The 12,786-nt window shown below is 50.0% G+C and overlaps 1 protein-coding gene across 1 annotated transcript in view; it reads right to left on the bottom strand.

Moving 5' to 3' along the window:
• LOC124796399 (collagen alpha-1(III) chain-like) overlaps positions 1–12,786 on the bottom strand; it is a 203,182-nt gene that overhangs the window by 36,147 nt on the left and 154,249 nt on the right. Inside the window, exon 5 of the mRNA XM_047260576.1 lies at positions 5,163–7,825. Within this exon, the coding sequence (XP_047116532.1) occupies positions 5,163–7,825 (2,663 nt within the window). The remainder of the gene's footprint in view (positions 1–5,162; positions 7,826–12,786) is intronic.

Genomic DNA, 12,786 nt, shown 5'->3' with positions numbered 1-12,786 from the left:
AATTGGGTATCAACTGTAGATTAAAACTGAAGAAACTGCAGAAAGGTGGGAATTAAGGAGATGGGACCTAGATAAACTGAAAGAACCAGAGGTTGTTGAGAGTTTCAGAGAGAGTATTAGGGAACGATTGAGAAGAATGGGGGAAAGAAACACAGTAGAAGAAGAATGGCTAGCTTTGAGAGCAGAGGCAGCAGCGGATTAAGTAGGTAAAAAGACGAGGGCTAGTAGAAAGCCCTGGGTAACAGAAGATATATTGAATTTAATTGATGAAAGGAGAAAATATAAAAATGCAATAAATGAAGCAGGAAAAGGAATAAAAATGTCTCAAAAATGAAATCGACAGGAAGTGCAAAATGGGTAAGCAGATAGGGCTAGAGGAAAAACGTAAGGATGTAGAGACATATATCACTAGGAGTAAGATAGATACTGCCTACAGGAAAATTAAAGAGACCTTTGGAGAAAAGAGAACCATTTGTATGAATATCAAGAACTTACATGGAAACCTAGTTCTAAGCAAAGAAGAGAAAGCAGAAAGGCGGAAGGAGTATGTAGAGGGTCTGTGGAAGGCCGATGTACTCGAGGGCAATATTATGGAAATGGAAGAAGATGAAGATGAAATGGGATATATGATACTGTGTGAAGAGTTTTACAGAGAACTGAAAGACCCAAGTCGAAACAATGCCCCAGGAGTAGAAAAAATTCCATTAGAACTACTGATAGCCTTGGGACAGCCAGCCCTGACATAACTCTACCATCTGGTGAGCAAGATATACGAGACAGGCGAAATACCCTCAGACTTCAAGAAGGATGTAATAATTCCAATCCCAAAGAAAGCAGGTATTGACAGATGTGAAATTTACGGAACTATCTGTTTAATAAGTCACGGTTGCAAAATTCTGACATGAATTCTTTATAAACGAATGGAAAAACTAGTAGAAGCCGATTGGGGAAAATAGGTTTGGATTCCGTAGAAATATTGGAACACTTGAGGCAATACTGATCCTATTACTTATCTTAGAAGATAGATTAAGAAAACGCAAACCTACGTTTCTAGCGTTTGTAGACTTAGAGAAAGATATTGACAATGTCGACTGGAATACTCTCTTTCAAATTCTGAAGGTGGCAGGGCTAAAATACAGAGAGCGAAAGGCAATTGACAATTTGTATAGAAACCAGATGGCAGTTATAAGAGTCGAGGGGCATGAAAGGGAGGCAGTGGTTGGGAAGGAAGCGAGACAGGGTTTTAGTCTATATCCTATGTTATTCAATCTATATATTGAGCAAGTAGTAAAGGAAACAAAAGAAAAATGTGGAGTAGGAATGAAAATACATGGAGAAGAAATAAAAACTTTAAGGTTCGCCGATGATACTGTAATTCTGTCAGAGACAGCAAAGGACCTGGAAGAGCAGGTGAACGGAATGAACAGAGTTTTCAAAGTAGGATGTACACTACTGGCCAATTAAATTGCTACACCAAGAAGAAATGCAGATGAGTAACAGGTATTCATTGGACAAATACACTCCTGGAAATTGAAATAAGAACACCGTGAATTCATTGTCCCAGGAAGGGGAAACTTTATTGACACATTCCTGGGGTCAGATACATCACATGATCACACTGACAGAACCACAGGCACATAGACACAGGCAACAGAGCATGCACGATGTCGGCACTAGTACAGTGTATATCCACCTTTCCCACAATGCAGGCTGCTATTCTCCCATGGAGACGATCGTAGAGATGCTGAATGTAGTCCTGTGGAACGGCTTGCCATGCCATTTCCACCTGGCGCCTCAGTTGGACCAGCGTTCGTGCTGGACGTGCAGACCGCGTGAGACGACGCTTCATCCAGTCCCAAACATGCTCAATGGGGGACAGATCCGGAGATCTTGCTGGCCAGGGTAGTTGACTTACACCTTCTAGAGCACGTTGGGCGGCACGGGATACATGCGGACGTGCATTGTCCTGTTGGAACAGCAGGTTCCCTTGCCGGTCTAGGAATGGTAGAACGATGGGTTCGATGACGGTTTGGATGTACCGTGCACTATTCAGTGTCCCCTCGACGATCACCAGTGGTGTACGGCCAGTGTAGGAGATCGCTCCCCACACCATGATGCCGGGTGTTGGCCCTGTGTGCCTCGGTCGTATGCAGTCCTGATTGTGGCGCTCACCTGCACGGCGCCAAATACGCATACGACCATCATTGGCACCAAGGCAGAAGCGACTCTCATCGCTGAAGACGACACGTCTCCATTCGTCCATCCATTCACGCCTGTCGCGACAACACTGGAGGCGGGCTGCACGATGTTGGGGCGTGAGCGGAAGACGGCCTAACGGTGTGCGGGACCGTAGCCCAGCTCCATGGAGACGGTTGCGAATGGTCCTCGCCGATACCCCAGGAGCAACAGTGTCCCTAATATGCTGGGAAGTGGCGGTGCGGTCCCCTACGGCACTGCGTAGGATCCTACGGTCTTGGCGCGCATCCGTGCGTCGCTGCGGTCCGGTCCCAGGTCGACGGGCACGTGCACCTTCCGCCGACCACTGGCGACAACATCGATGTACTGTGGAGACCTCACGCCCCACGTGTTGAGCAATTCGGAGGTACGTCCACCCGGCCTCCCGCATGCCCACTATACGCCCTCGCTCAAAGTCCGTCAACTGCACATACGGTTCACGTCAACGCTGTCGCGGCATGCTACCAGTGTTAAAGACTGCGATGGAGCTCCGTATGCCACGGCAAACTGGCTGACACTGACGGCGGCGGTGCACAAATGCTGCGCAGCTAGCGCCATTCGATGGCCAACACCGCGGTTCCTGGTGTGTCCGCTGTGCCGTGCGTGTGATCATCTCGCAGTGTCCGGAGCAAGTATGGTGGGTCTGACACACCGGTGTCAATGTGTTCTTTTTTCCATTTCCAGGAGTGTATATTATACTAGAACTGACATGTGATTACATTTTCACGCAATTTGGGTGCATAGATCCTGAGAAATCAGTACCCAGAACAACCACCTATGGCCGTAATAACGGCCTTGATACGCCTGGGCATTGAGTCAAACAGAGCTTGGATGGCGTGTACAGGTACAGCTGCCCATGCAGCTTCAACACGATATCACAGATCATCAAGAGTAGTGACTGGCGTATTGTGACGAGCCAGTTGCTTGGCCACCATTGACCAGACGTTTTGCATTGGTGAGAGATCTGGGGAATGTGCTGGCCAGGGCAGCAGTCGAACATTTTCTGTATCCAGAAAGGCCCGTACAGGACCTGCAGCACGCGTTCGTGCATTATCCTGCTGAAATATAGGGTTTCGCAGGGATCAAATGAAGCGTAGAGCCACGGGTCGTAACACATCTGAAATGTAATGTCCACTGTTCAAAGTTCCATCAATGCGAACAAGAGGTGACCGAGACGTGTAGCCAATGGCACCCCATACCATCACGCCAGGTGATATGCCCGTATGGCGATAACGAATACACGCTTACAATGTGGATTCACCGCGATGTCGCCAAACACGGATGCCATCATCATCATGCTGTAAATAGAACCTGGATTCATCCGAAAAAATGACGTTTTGCCATTCGAGCACCCAGGTTCGTCGTTGAGTACACGATCGCAGGCGCTCCTGTCTGTGATGCAGCGTCAAGGGCAACCGCAGCCATGGTCTCCGAGCTGATAGTCCATGCTGCTGCAAACGTCGTCGAACTGTTCGTGCAGATGGTTGTTGTCTCGCAAACGTCCCCATCTCTTGACTCAGGGATCGAGACGTGGCTGCACGATACGTTACAGCCATGCGGTTAAGATGCCTGTCATCTCGACTGCTAGTGATACGAGGCCGTTGGGATCCAGCACGGCGTTCCGTATTACCCTCCTGAACCCACCGATTCCATATTGTGCTAAGTCATTGGATCTCGACCAACGCGAGCAGCAATGTCGCGATACGATAAACCGCAATCGCGATAGGCTACAATCCGACCTTTATGAAAGTCGGAAACGTGATGGTACGCATTTCTCCTCCTTACACGAGGCATCACAACAACGTTTCACCAGGCAACGCCGGTCAACTGCTGTTTGTGTATGAGAAATCAGTTGGAAACTTTCGTCATGTCAACACGTTGTAGGTGTCGCCACCGGTGTCAATCTTGTGTGAATGCTCTGAAAAGCTAATCATTTGCATATCACAGCATCTTCTTCCTGTCGGTTAAATTTCGCGTCTGTAGCACGTCATCTTCGAGGTGTAGCAATTTTAATGGCAGGAGTGTAAAGTGAACATCAACAAAAGCAGAACGAGGATAATGGAACGTAGTGTAATTAAATCACATGATGCTGAGGGAAGTAGATTAGGAAATGAGACACTTAGAGTATTATATGAGTATTGTTATTTAGGGAGTAAAATAACTGATGATGGATATAAAATGCAGACTGGCAATGGCAAGAAAAGCGTTTCTGAAGAAGATAAATTTGTTAGCATCGGGTACAGATATAAGTGTCAGGAATTTTTTTCTAAAAGTATTTGTATGGAGTGTATCCATGTGTGGGTGTGAAACATGGAACATAAATAGTTTAGACAAGAAGGGAACAGAAGCTTTCGAAATGTTGTGCTACAGAAGAAGGCTGAAAATTAGATTGATAGATCGTGTGACTAATGAGGAGTACTGAATAGAATTTGAGAGAAGAGGATTTCGTGGCACAGTGTGACTAGAAGATGAGATCGGGTGGTAGGACATGTTATGAGGCATCGAGGGACCACCAAGTCAGTATTGGAGGGCAGTGTGGAGGGTAAAAATCGCAGAGGGAGACCAACAGATGAATACACTAAGCAGATTCAAAAGGATGTAGGGTGCAGTAGTTACTTGGAGATGGAGAAGCTTGCACAGGATAGAATAGCACGGAGAGCTGAATTTCTTGTATTGTTGAGCAGAGTTCTTGCCTTGTTTAAACTATTAAACGCCTTGACAAAGTCTATCATGGCCACGTGTGTCTTATTATTAAATTCTCTTTTCAGTTCTGCAAAGTGAATATATTGTCCACTGTTGTACGTCCACATCTAAATACACTCTGATCATCAGTTAAAATTGTTTCACCTATCGGCCATAAACTTGGAGTTAAGTTATTAGCACTCACCAAACTAAAACGATAACTTAGCGAGATCAGTGTGGCGTACCTGCGCCTGCGCCTGCCCGCGGCCCGCGCGGCCCTGCGCCGTGGAGCGCGCGCCCTGGCCGGCCGCCTCCACCTGCCCCTGGGCGCCGGTGCCGCGGCCGCGGTCTCCCGTCTGCGCCTGCGCCTGGAAGCTGCCCCCGGCGCGGGCCGCGCCGCTCACCTGCGCCTGCGCCTGCGCCGCGCCGCCCGCCAGCGCCCCCTGTGCTGACGCCGCCGCGCGCGTCTCGTTCTCCTTGCGGTCCACCGTCGTCTGGGCCTGAGCGTCGCCTCCCGCCTCTCCCGGGTAGCCGGGGACGCGCGCCAGCTCTCCCGGTACTTGCGGGTAGCCCGGAACTCCCGGTACGACTCCCGGGGGATACCCGGGCGCGCCGGGGACACCCGGAACTTCACCCGGCCTTACTCCCGGAGGGTACGCTCCCGGAGGGTAACCGGGTACGGCGACGCCGGGGGGATAGCCCGGAACGGCGGGAATACCCGGGTACACTCCGGGCGGGTAACCAGGTGCGCCCGGAGACACTCCGGGTGGGTAACCGGGCGCCCCCGGAGGCACTCCGGGAGGGTATCCGGGGACACCAGGTACTCCGGGCGGGTATCCGGGAACGCCTGGAACGCCGGGAACGTAGGAAGGGATACCGGGTACTCCGGGAGGGTAACCGGGGACACCCGGTACGCCGGGAACGAGTCCTGGTGCGACGCCGGGAGGGTAACCCGGCACGCCGGGTCCGGTCGGTACTTCTCCGGGTCGTGGAGCTGCGGGGTATCCCGGGACGCCCGGTCGGACACCCGGCGGGTAACCGGGTACTCCCGGTACTTCACCGGGAGGATAAGGTGGGACGCCGGGTCGCTCGGCGGGAGGTGGCCGGATACCGGGTGGGTATCCCGGAGGGACACCGGGTACTCTTCCGGGAATGTCGGGAATTCCCGGTCGAATTCCGGTAGGGTAACCGAAATCTCCCGGTCTGACGGGAATGGGCTCTCCCGGACGGTAGCCCGGTAGCTGACCTGGGATTCCGGGCACTCCCGGATAGACTCCTGGTGGTACTCCGGGTGCTACACCTGGAACCCCTGGCACAATTTCTCCCGGATACATCCCTGGGCGGTCTTCGGGTACCCCTGGTGGTGACGGAACTGCTCCCGGCCTCAATCCCGGAACACCCGGAATCCTCTCTCCGGGAACAGTGCCCGGATATCCTGGAGGATAGCCTGGTACTGACGGTGGCCGCATTATGTCGCCTGGTGGGTAAGGTGGCTGTCTGGGGGGACCAGTCGGATATCCTGGCACTCCTGGAATTCCGGGGATATATCCTGGCACTCCTGGTAGACCTGGGACAGCTTCTCCCGGTCGGACACCTGGTGGATATCCGGGAACACCTTCTCCTGGTCGAACTCCTGGAGGATACCCAGGTACACCTTCTCCTGGTCGAACTCCTGGAGGATACCCAGGTACACCTTCTCCTGGTCGAACTCCTGGGGGATACCCAGGTACACCTTCTCCTGGTCGTAATCCTGGAGGATAGCCAGGTACACCTGGAACAGCCTCTCCTGGACGGATTCCTGGTGGATAACCGGGCACACCTGGTACAGCTTCTCCTGGTCGAGCTCCCGGTATGTAGCCAGGTACTCCAGGTACAGCTTCTCCCGGTCGGACTCCTGGTGGGTATCCAGGTGCACCCGGCACAGCTTCTCCTGGTCGTCCTGGTGGGTACCCGGGCACGGCACCTGGCACAGTTTCTCCCGGTCGAACTCCTGGTGGGTATCCAGGCACACCTGGCACAGCTTCTCCTGGTCGGAGTCCCGGTGGGTACCCAGGCACGGCACCTGGCACAGTTTCTCCTGGTCGAAGTCCTGGTGGATATCCAGGTACACCTGGTACTGCTTCTCCCGGTCGGACTCCTGGTGGGTATCCAGGTACTTTTTCTCCTGGCCGAGCCCCCGGTGGGTATCCTGGTCTACCTGGCACCATTTCTCCTGGTCGTACTCCTGGTGGGTATCCAGGTATACCTGGAACATATTCTCCTGGTCTGGCACCTGGTGGGTATCCTGGCCTTCCTGGCACTACTTCCCCTGGTCGAACTCCTGGTGGGTACCCAGGCACACTAGGTACAGCTTCCCCTGGTCGGACACCTGGTGGGTATCCTGGTACACCTGGTACTGCTTCACCTGGTCGGACTCCCGGTGGGTACCCAGGTACGCCTTCTCCAGGTCGAAGGCCTGGCACAGCTTCTCCTGGTCGAATTCCTGGTGGGTATCCAGGTACTCCTGGAACTGCTTCTCCTGGGCGAACTCCTGGTGGGTATCCTGGTACAGCTTCTCCTGGTCGGACTCCTGGTGGATATCCAGGTACACCTTCTCCTGGACGAATCCCTGGTAGGTATCCTGGTGCTCCTGGCTGAACTCCTGGTCGTACGCCTGGAGGATATCCAGGTACACCTGGTACGACTTCTCCTGGTCGAACTCCTGGTGGGTATCCAGGTACACCTTCACCTGGTCTGACGCCTGGTGGGTATCCTGGTACTCCTGGTACACCTGGTATGGGTTCTCCTGGGCGCAGTATTTGTGGCTGTGGAGGGAAGAGCCCTGGATAGCCGCCACCGAGAGGGAAGCAGTCTGCACAATCGCCGGTGCCAGACTGGCTCTGGGCCTGACCCATGCCGCTGCTTCCACCTGCAGGAATAACAGTAATGAGTTTCCAGTATATGACTGTTGCAATCTATTATAGATTTACATATGATCAAGTTATCATATGACATAAGACTTTTGCTATATTGTATAATGATTTGCAAATACTTCTTTTCATTATAGTTCCTGAGAGCCATGAACACTTACGTATGATAAGACAAATCATGATACACATTGCCAATAAGTTTACTGAACATGGCATACATTGAGAGACAAAATAACATCATTCTTCTGGTTCAACTTGTTCCTCTGCCGTCATCACCAACATCCACTGTTTGTGTGGACATATAGTTGAATGGTTCACTAGAATTAGGGTCTATGCCTTGTGCAGTTAGGTTAGAGAAACAAGCAATTTTTCTAAATTTCAGTTTTCATCCGACACGCAAGTTGAACAGAATTTAGTTTTGGTACAGCACTACTGAACTCGACAACAAATCCGTGGGAATTCGTTTTGAAATTGTCCATCGTTTATTGTCACCTTTCAAACCTCTCACACATAAATTTATAGTTCAGAGATTCTGTGAAGATTTATAGTTTGATTCAGGGGTGGCTGAAAACTTCACGAAAACCACTGTCGTGTCCACTTATAAGACGATGTTTCCTCGCGCTTTTCTGGTGAAGTAGAGTTATTGGGTAAAATTCCATCGTTACTGGGTCGGAGCTGATAGCCGGAAGTGAAAGTTTTCAAAATAATGTCGTTATAATGCCGCCTCATTAGCTTCCTAACAGTTCTTATGAGAACCACAAATCTTTTCAGTCTACATAAACAGTTTATCAGGAGAAGCGTAAGCTGACCTCAGACGTTTCGGGTTTAAATAAATGATTTACTACACGGGTTGTAAATAAACATACGCTGCCTGGCAGAAAAAGTGAAGTTCCTGCAAGACGTTGTCAGATTGCAACTTCGTACATGCGCACACATTCGGCTCGTTTGTCAATGGTTAGAACTGTACCTCTCCACGTCAGGCAGAACTACCCCCACAGGGCACTGGAGCTGTTCTTGTTCAGCGTTGTTATCAGTCGTGGTGGGGCGTATAAGGGGCGTGAACAGCGTTAGATGTTGAGCGATCACTGTGAAGTGGGAAGAAGTGCTATCAGCAACTGACGCAGTTTGAAAATTGTGGGTCTGTTTTTAGGTGGCTGGTCGAATCGTGCACTATCGACGTTTGTGGGGCGTCCGGATGTGACTTTTCTTCACTTTTTCTGCCACGCAGCGTATGTTTATTTACAACCACTCAGTGGCGTCCGTCAACAACCTAAGATGGCTGCTCAACCCGTGTAGTAAATCATTTATTTAAACCCGAAACGTCTGAGGTCAACTTACGCTTCTCCTGATAAACTGTTTATGTAGACTGAAAAGATTTGTGGTTCTCATATAAACTGTTAGGAAGCTAATGAGGCGGCACTATAATGACATTATTGACTGTGTACGAAATTGAGTACAGGCATACATGTCGTCAAGGTTCCTTTGACCATCGTAAGGAATGTTACACCGTCGTGTCTGTGTCTGCAGTCCGAGAACAAGTGATGGACCGAAACTTTCTGGCAGATTAAAACAGTGTGCCTAACCGAGACCCGAACTCGGGACCTTTGCCTTTCGCGGGCAGGCGCTCTACCATCTGAACTACCCAAGCACGACACACGACCTGTCCTCACAGCTTTAATTCCGCCAGCACCTCGTCTCCTATCTTCCAAACTTCACAGAATCCCTCCTGCAGGGGAGCCTCTGTGAAGTTTGGAAGGTAGGAGACGAGGTGCTGGCGGAATTAAAGCTGTGAGGACGGGTCGTATGTCGTGCTTGGGTGGCAAAGCGCTTGCCCGCGGAAGGCAAAGGTCCCGAGTTCGATTCTCGGTCCCGCACACAGTTTTAATCTGCCAGAAAGTTTCGTATCAGTGCACACTCCGCTGCAGAGAGAAAATTTCATTCAAGTAATGGACGCCTCGCAACATTCTGTATCGTTCCGCACCATTGAGCAGAGGCTATCAGTAGCCGGATTAGAGAATTACCATACCATATGTGGTTGCCCTTAACAGCAAAACGCATACGGCGGCGTTTAGAGTGGCGCCGTGATTGCGTAGCATGGACTGCTAATAACTGGCGTTGCACTGTGTTCATCGATGAATCGCGATCCTGCACTACTCCCGGATGACCATCGTCGGTATGTATGGAGGCAAGGTCACGTTCTGCCAATGTTCTCGAGAGGCGCAGGGGCTTTACTCCTGTCCTCATGATGTGGGAAGCCATGGCATATGACTTGAGGTCACGGCTGGTAGCAGCTGAGGGAACTGTGACGTCACGGACACCCTGCGTCCTCATGTACTACCTCTCATGCGACAGTATTGTGTTGCCATTTCTCAACACGACAATGATCGTCCACATATGGCACGTGTCTCAATGAACTTCCTACGTGATGTTGAGGTACTGTTTGTCCCAGTGCTAATGCACAGGATACCAAGAAACAATTAAAACAGTTGTGGACCAGCTCGCCTCGGGGGAGGATACGACAGCTTATCACACACTTCCCAAGCGAATCAGTGTATGTATCGAGGTCAAAGGAGGTGCAAGTTGCTTTGTAAACTCGACTCGATGCTGTAATCACTGGAACAACATCACATACCCATTTCAATCTGATAGCTTTCATTTAGTTTCCTCTTTGCCTTTTGGGTGCTTCGCAGTTTTGTCCGACACTGTAGAACAACTTGTTGTATCGCATAGAAACTCACCTTAAATATGGATGAATAGTAGAATGATTGAACATCAAAGTATTCAGATAAATATGTGGACCCTCTCACAGCGTTAAAATACCAAGGGGTAACACTCCAAATCGATATGCAATGGAATGGATAGGTGAAATAGTTGGGTAGGAAATGCACGTGGAAGACATATTTGTTGCAAGACTGCAATACTTGGCGTTCTCACCGTGTCAGCCTGGAGAAAGACCAGCTAGGGCCGTAAAGAATCGAAATAGTTCATATTACATTGTGACATAGATGCTCAGGGATCTTAAGTGTGAAATTTTCTAAGAACGGTAACATAGCTCTTGTGAAAGTCTGCTAGTTAAATTTAGATAACTGCTATTCAAAATGAATTGTACAATATTATTAATATTTTTATTGATTAGAATGAAATTTTCACACTACAGCGGAGTGTGCGCTGATATGAAACATCCTGGTAGGTTAAAAGTGTGTGCCGGACCGAGACTCGAAATCGGAAGCTTTGTCTTTAGCGGGCAAGTGCCCTACCATCTGCGCTACCCAAGTACGACTAAGGCCTCCTCCTCACAGCTTCACTTCCGCCAGTACCTCGTCTCCTACCTTCCGAACTTCACAGACGCTCTCCTGCGAAACTTGCAGAACTAGCACTCTCACTCTGCAGCGGACTTGCCGGCGAAAGGCAAAGGTCCCGAGTTCGAGTCTAGGGCCGGCACAGATTTTTAAATTGGCAGGAAGTTCCATATCAGCGCACACTCCACTGCAGAGTGAAAATTTCATTCTGGAAACATCCGCCAGGCTATGGCACAGCCATGTCTCCGTAATATCCTTTCTTCTAGGAGTGTTAGTTCTGCAAGTTTCGCAGGAGAGCTTCTATGAAGTTTGGAAGGTAGGAGACAAGGTACTGGCTTAAGTAAAGCTGTGAGGAGGAGGCGTGGGTCGTGCTTGGGTAGCTCAGATGGTAGAGCACTTGCCCGCGAAAGGTAAAGATCCCGAGTTCGAGTCTCGATCCGCCACACAGTTTTAATCTGCCAGGAAGTTTCATCTTCATTGTATGTTTGGCGTAGAAATCTAAGATTATGAAGATTAGGGCGTGTAAGGAAACGTACCGACACTGCTCGTTTACCTTAGCCCTATTTCACAAGGGAACGGAATATGACCGGGAATAGTTAATAATAGTGCAGTGTACCCTCCGCCATGTTATATACGACTGTACTAAGTGTACTGAAGAAAAGAAAAGAAAACACCGACGACGCTTAGTGTGCTTTGCTGGAATACTTGACTAACTCGTCGCTGTGTGGCGCTGCGTGGCGCCGAAGTTCGACGGCTATGGCGTCAGTGTTTCATCGGACTGTTGGTGGTAGCACAATTCTGACCGCATCCCTGCCCATATACGGCATCTTTTTTGTTCTTCATTCCCGCCACAGCTGGTTAGCTGAGCTGTGTACCAGTGCAGTAGAACTGTGGAGAACATTAACACGTGTACCAACGCATAAGTACTGTAACAAGCAAACGGCAAAGTTGATAGCAATGGCAGAACTGCAGCGCTATTGTATAAGGACTGGTTTCCCCAACAGAAACATTCCGCATCATTGGAAACCCTCAGCAATTGAGAGAAGACTACGAGAGATTTGAAAGTTGCAAGTTGATACCGTGTTTTTCACTAGATCCTTCTTTTACAAAACTGAAGCATGTGAGTGCCCAAAAATGCGTTTTCTGTGCTTGTTACGCTGGGCCTTCGGCAAGTAATACAACACTTTTTTTCTGGAAGCAGGTTTGTTTTACTCAGGATTCCAATACACCATATTATTTCCCACTCTTTTGGCTACGAAATCCTACTTTTAAACATAATCGCCGTTCAGTGCCTCGGCCTTACGTGACCTTAGTGGGAGGGCCTGTGTGCCCGCATGGTACCACTCTGCTGTTCGGCGTCGGAGCCAACATCTTATTGCATCAATAACTTTCCCATCATCCAATCATCCACGTACTGCTTACCGCGAACTGCATCCTTCATTGGGCCAAACAGACGGAAGTCGGGGGGGGGGGGGGGGGGGGTGCAAGAACCGGGCTGTAGGGTGGATGAGAGAAACAATCCAATGAAGTTCTGTTACCTCCTGTCACGTGCGCACACTTGTGTGAGGCCTTGCGTTGTCCTGGAGAAGAGAAGTTCTTTTGCATTTTTGTGACGACGAACGCACTGAAGTCGTTTCTTCCGTTCCCCGAGTGTAGCACAA

This window comes from Schistocerca piceifrons, chromosome 4, assembly GCF_021461385.2.
Source record: "Schistocerca piceifrons isolate TAMUIC-IGC-003096 chromosome 4, iqSchPice1.1, whole genome shotgun sequence".
In the NCBI taxonomy this organism is placed as follows: Eukaryota; Metazoa; Arthropoda; class Insecta; order Orthoptera; family Acrididae; genus Schistocerca; species Schistocerca piceifrons.
This window is presented reverse-complemented; position numbering and strand designations above follow the sequence as displayed.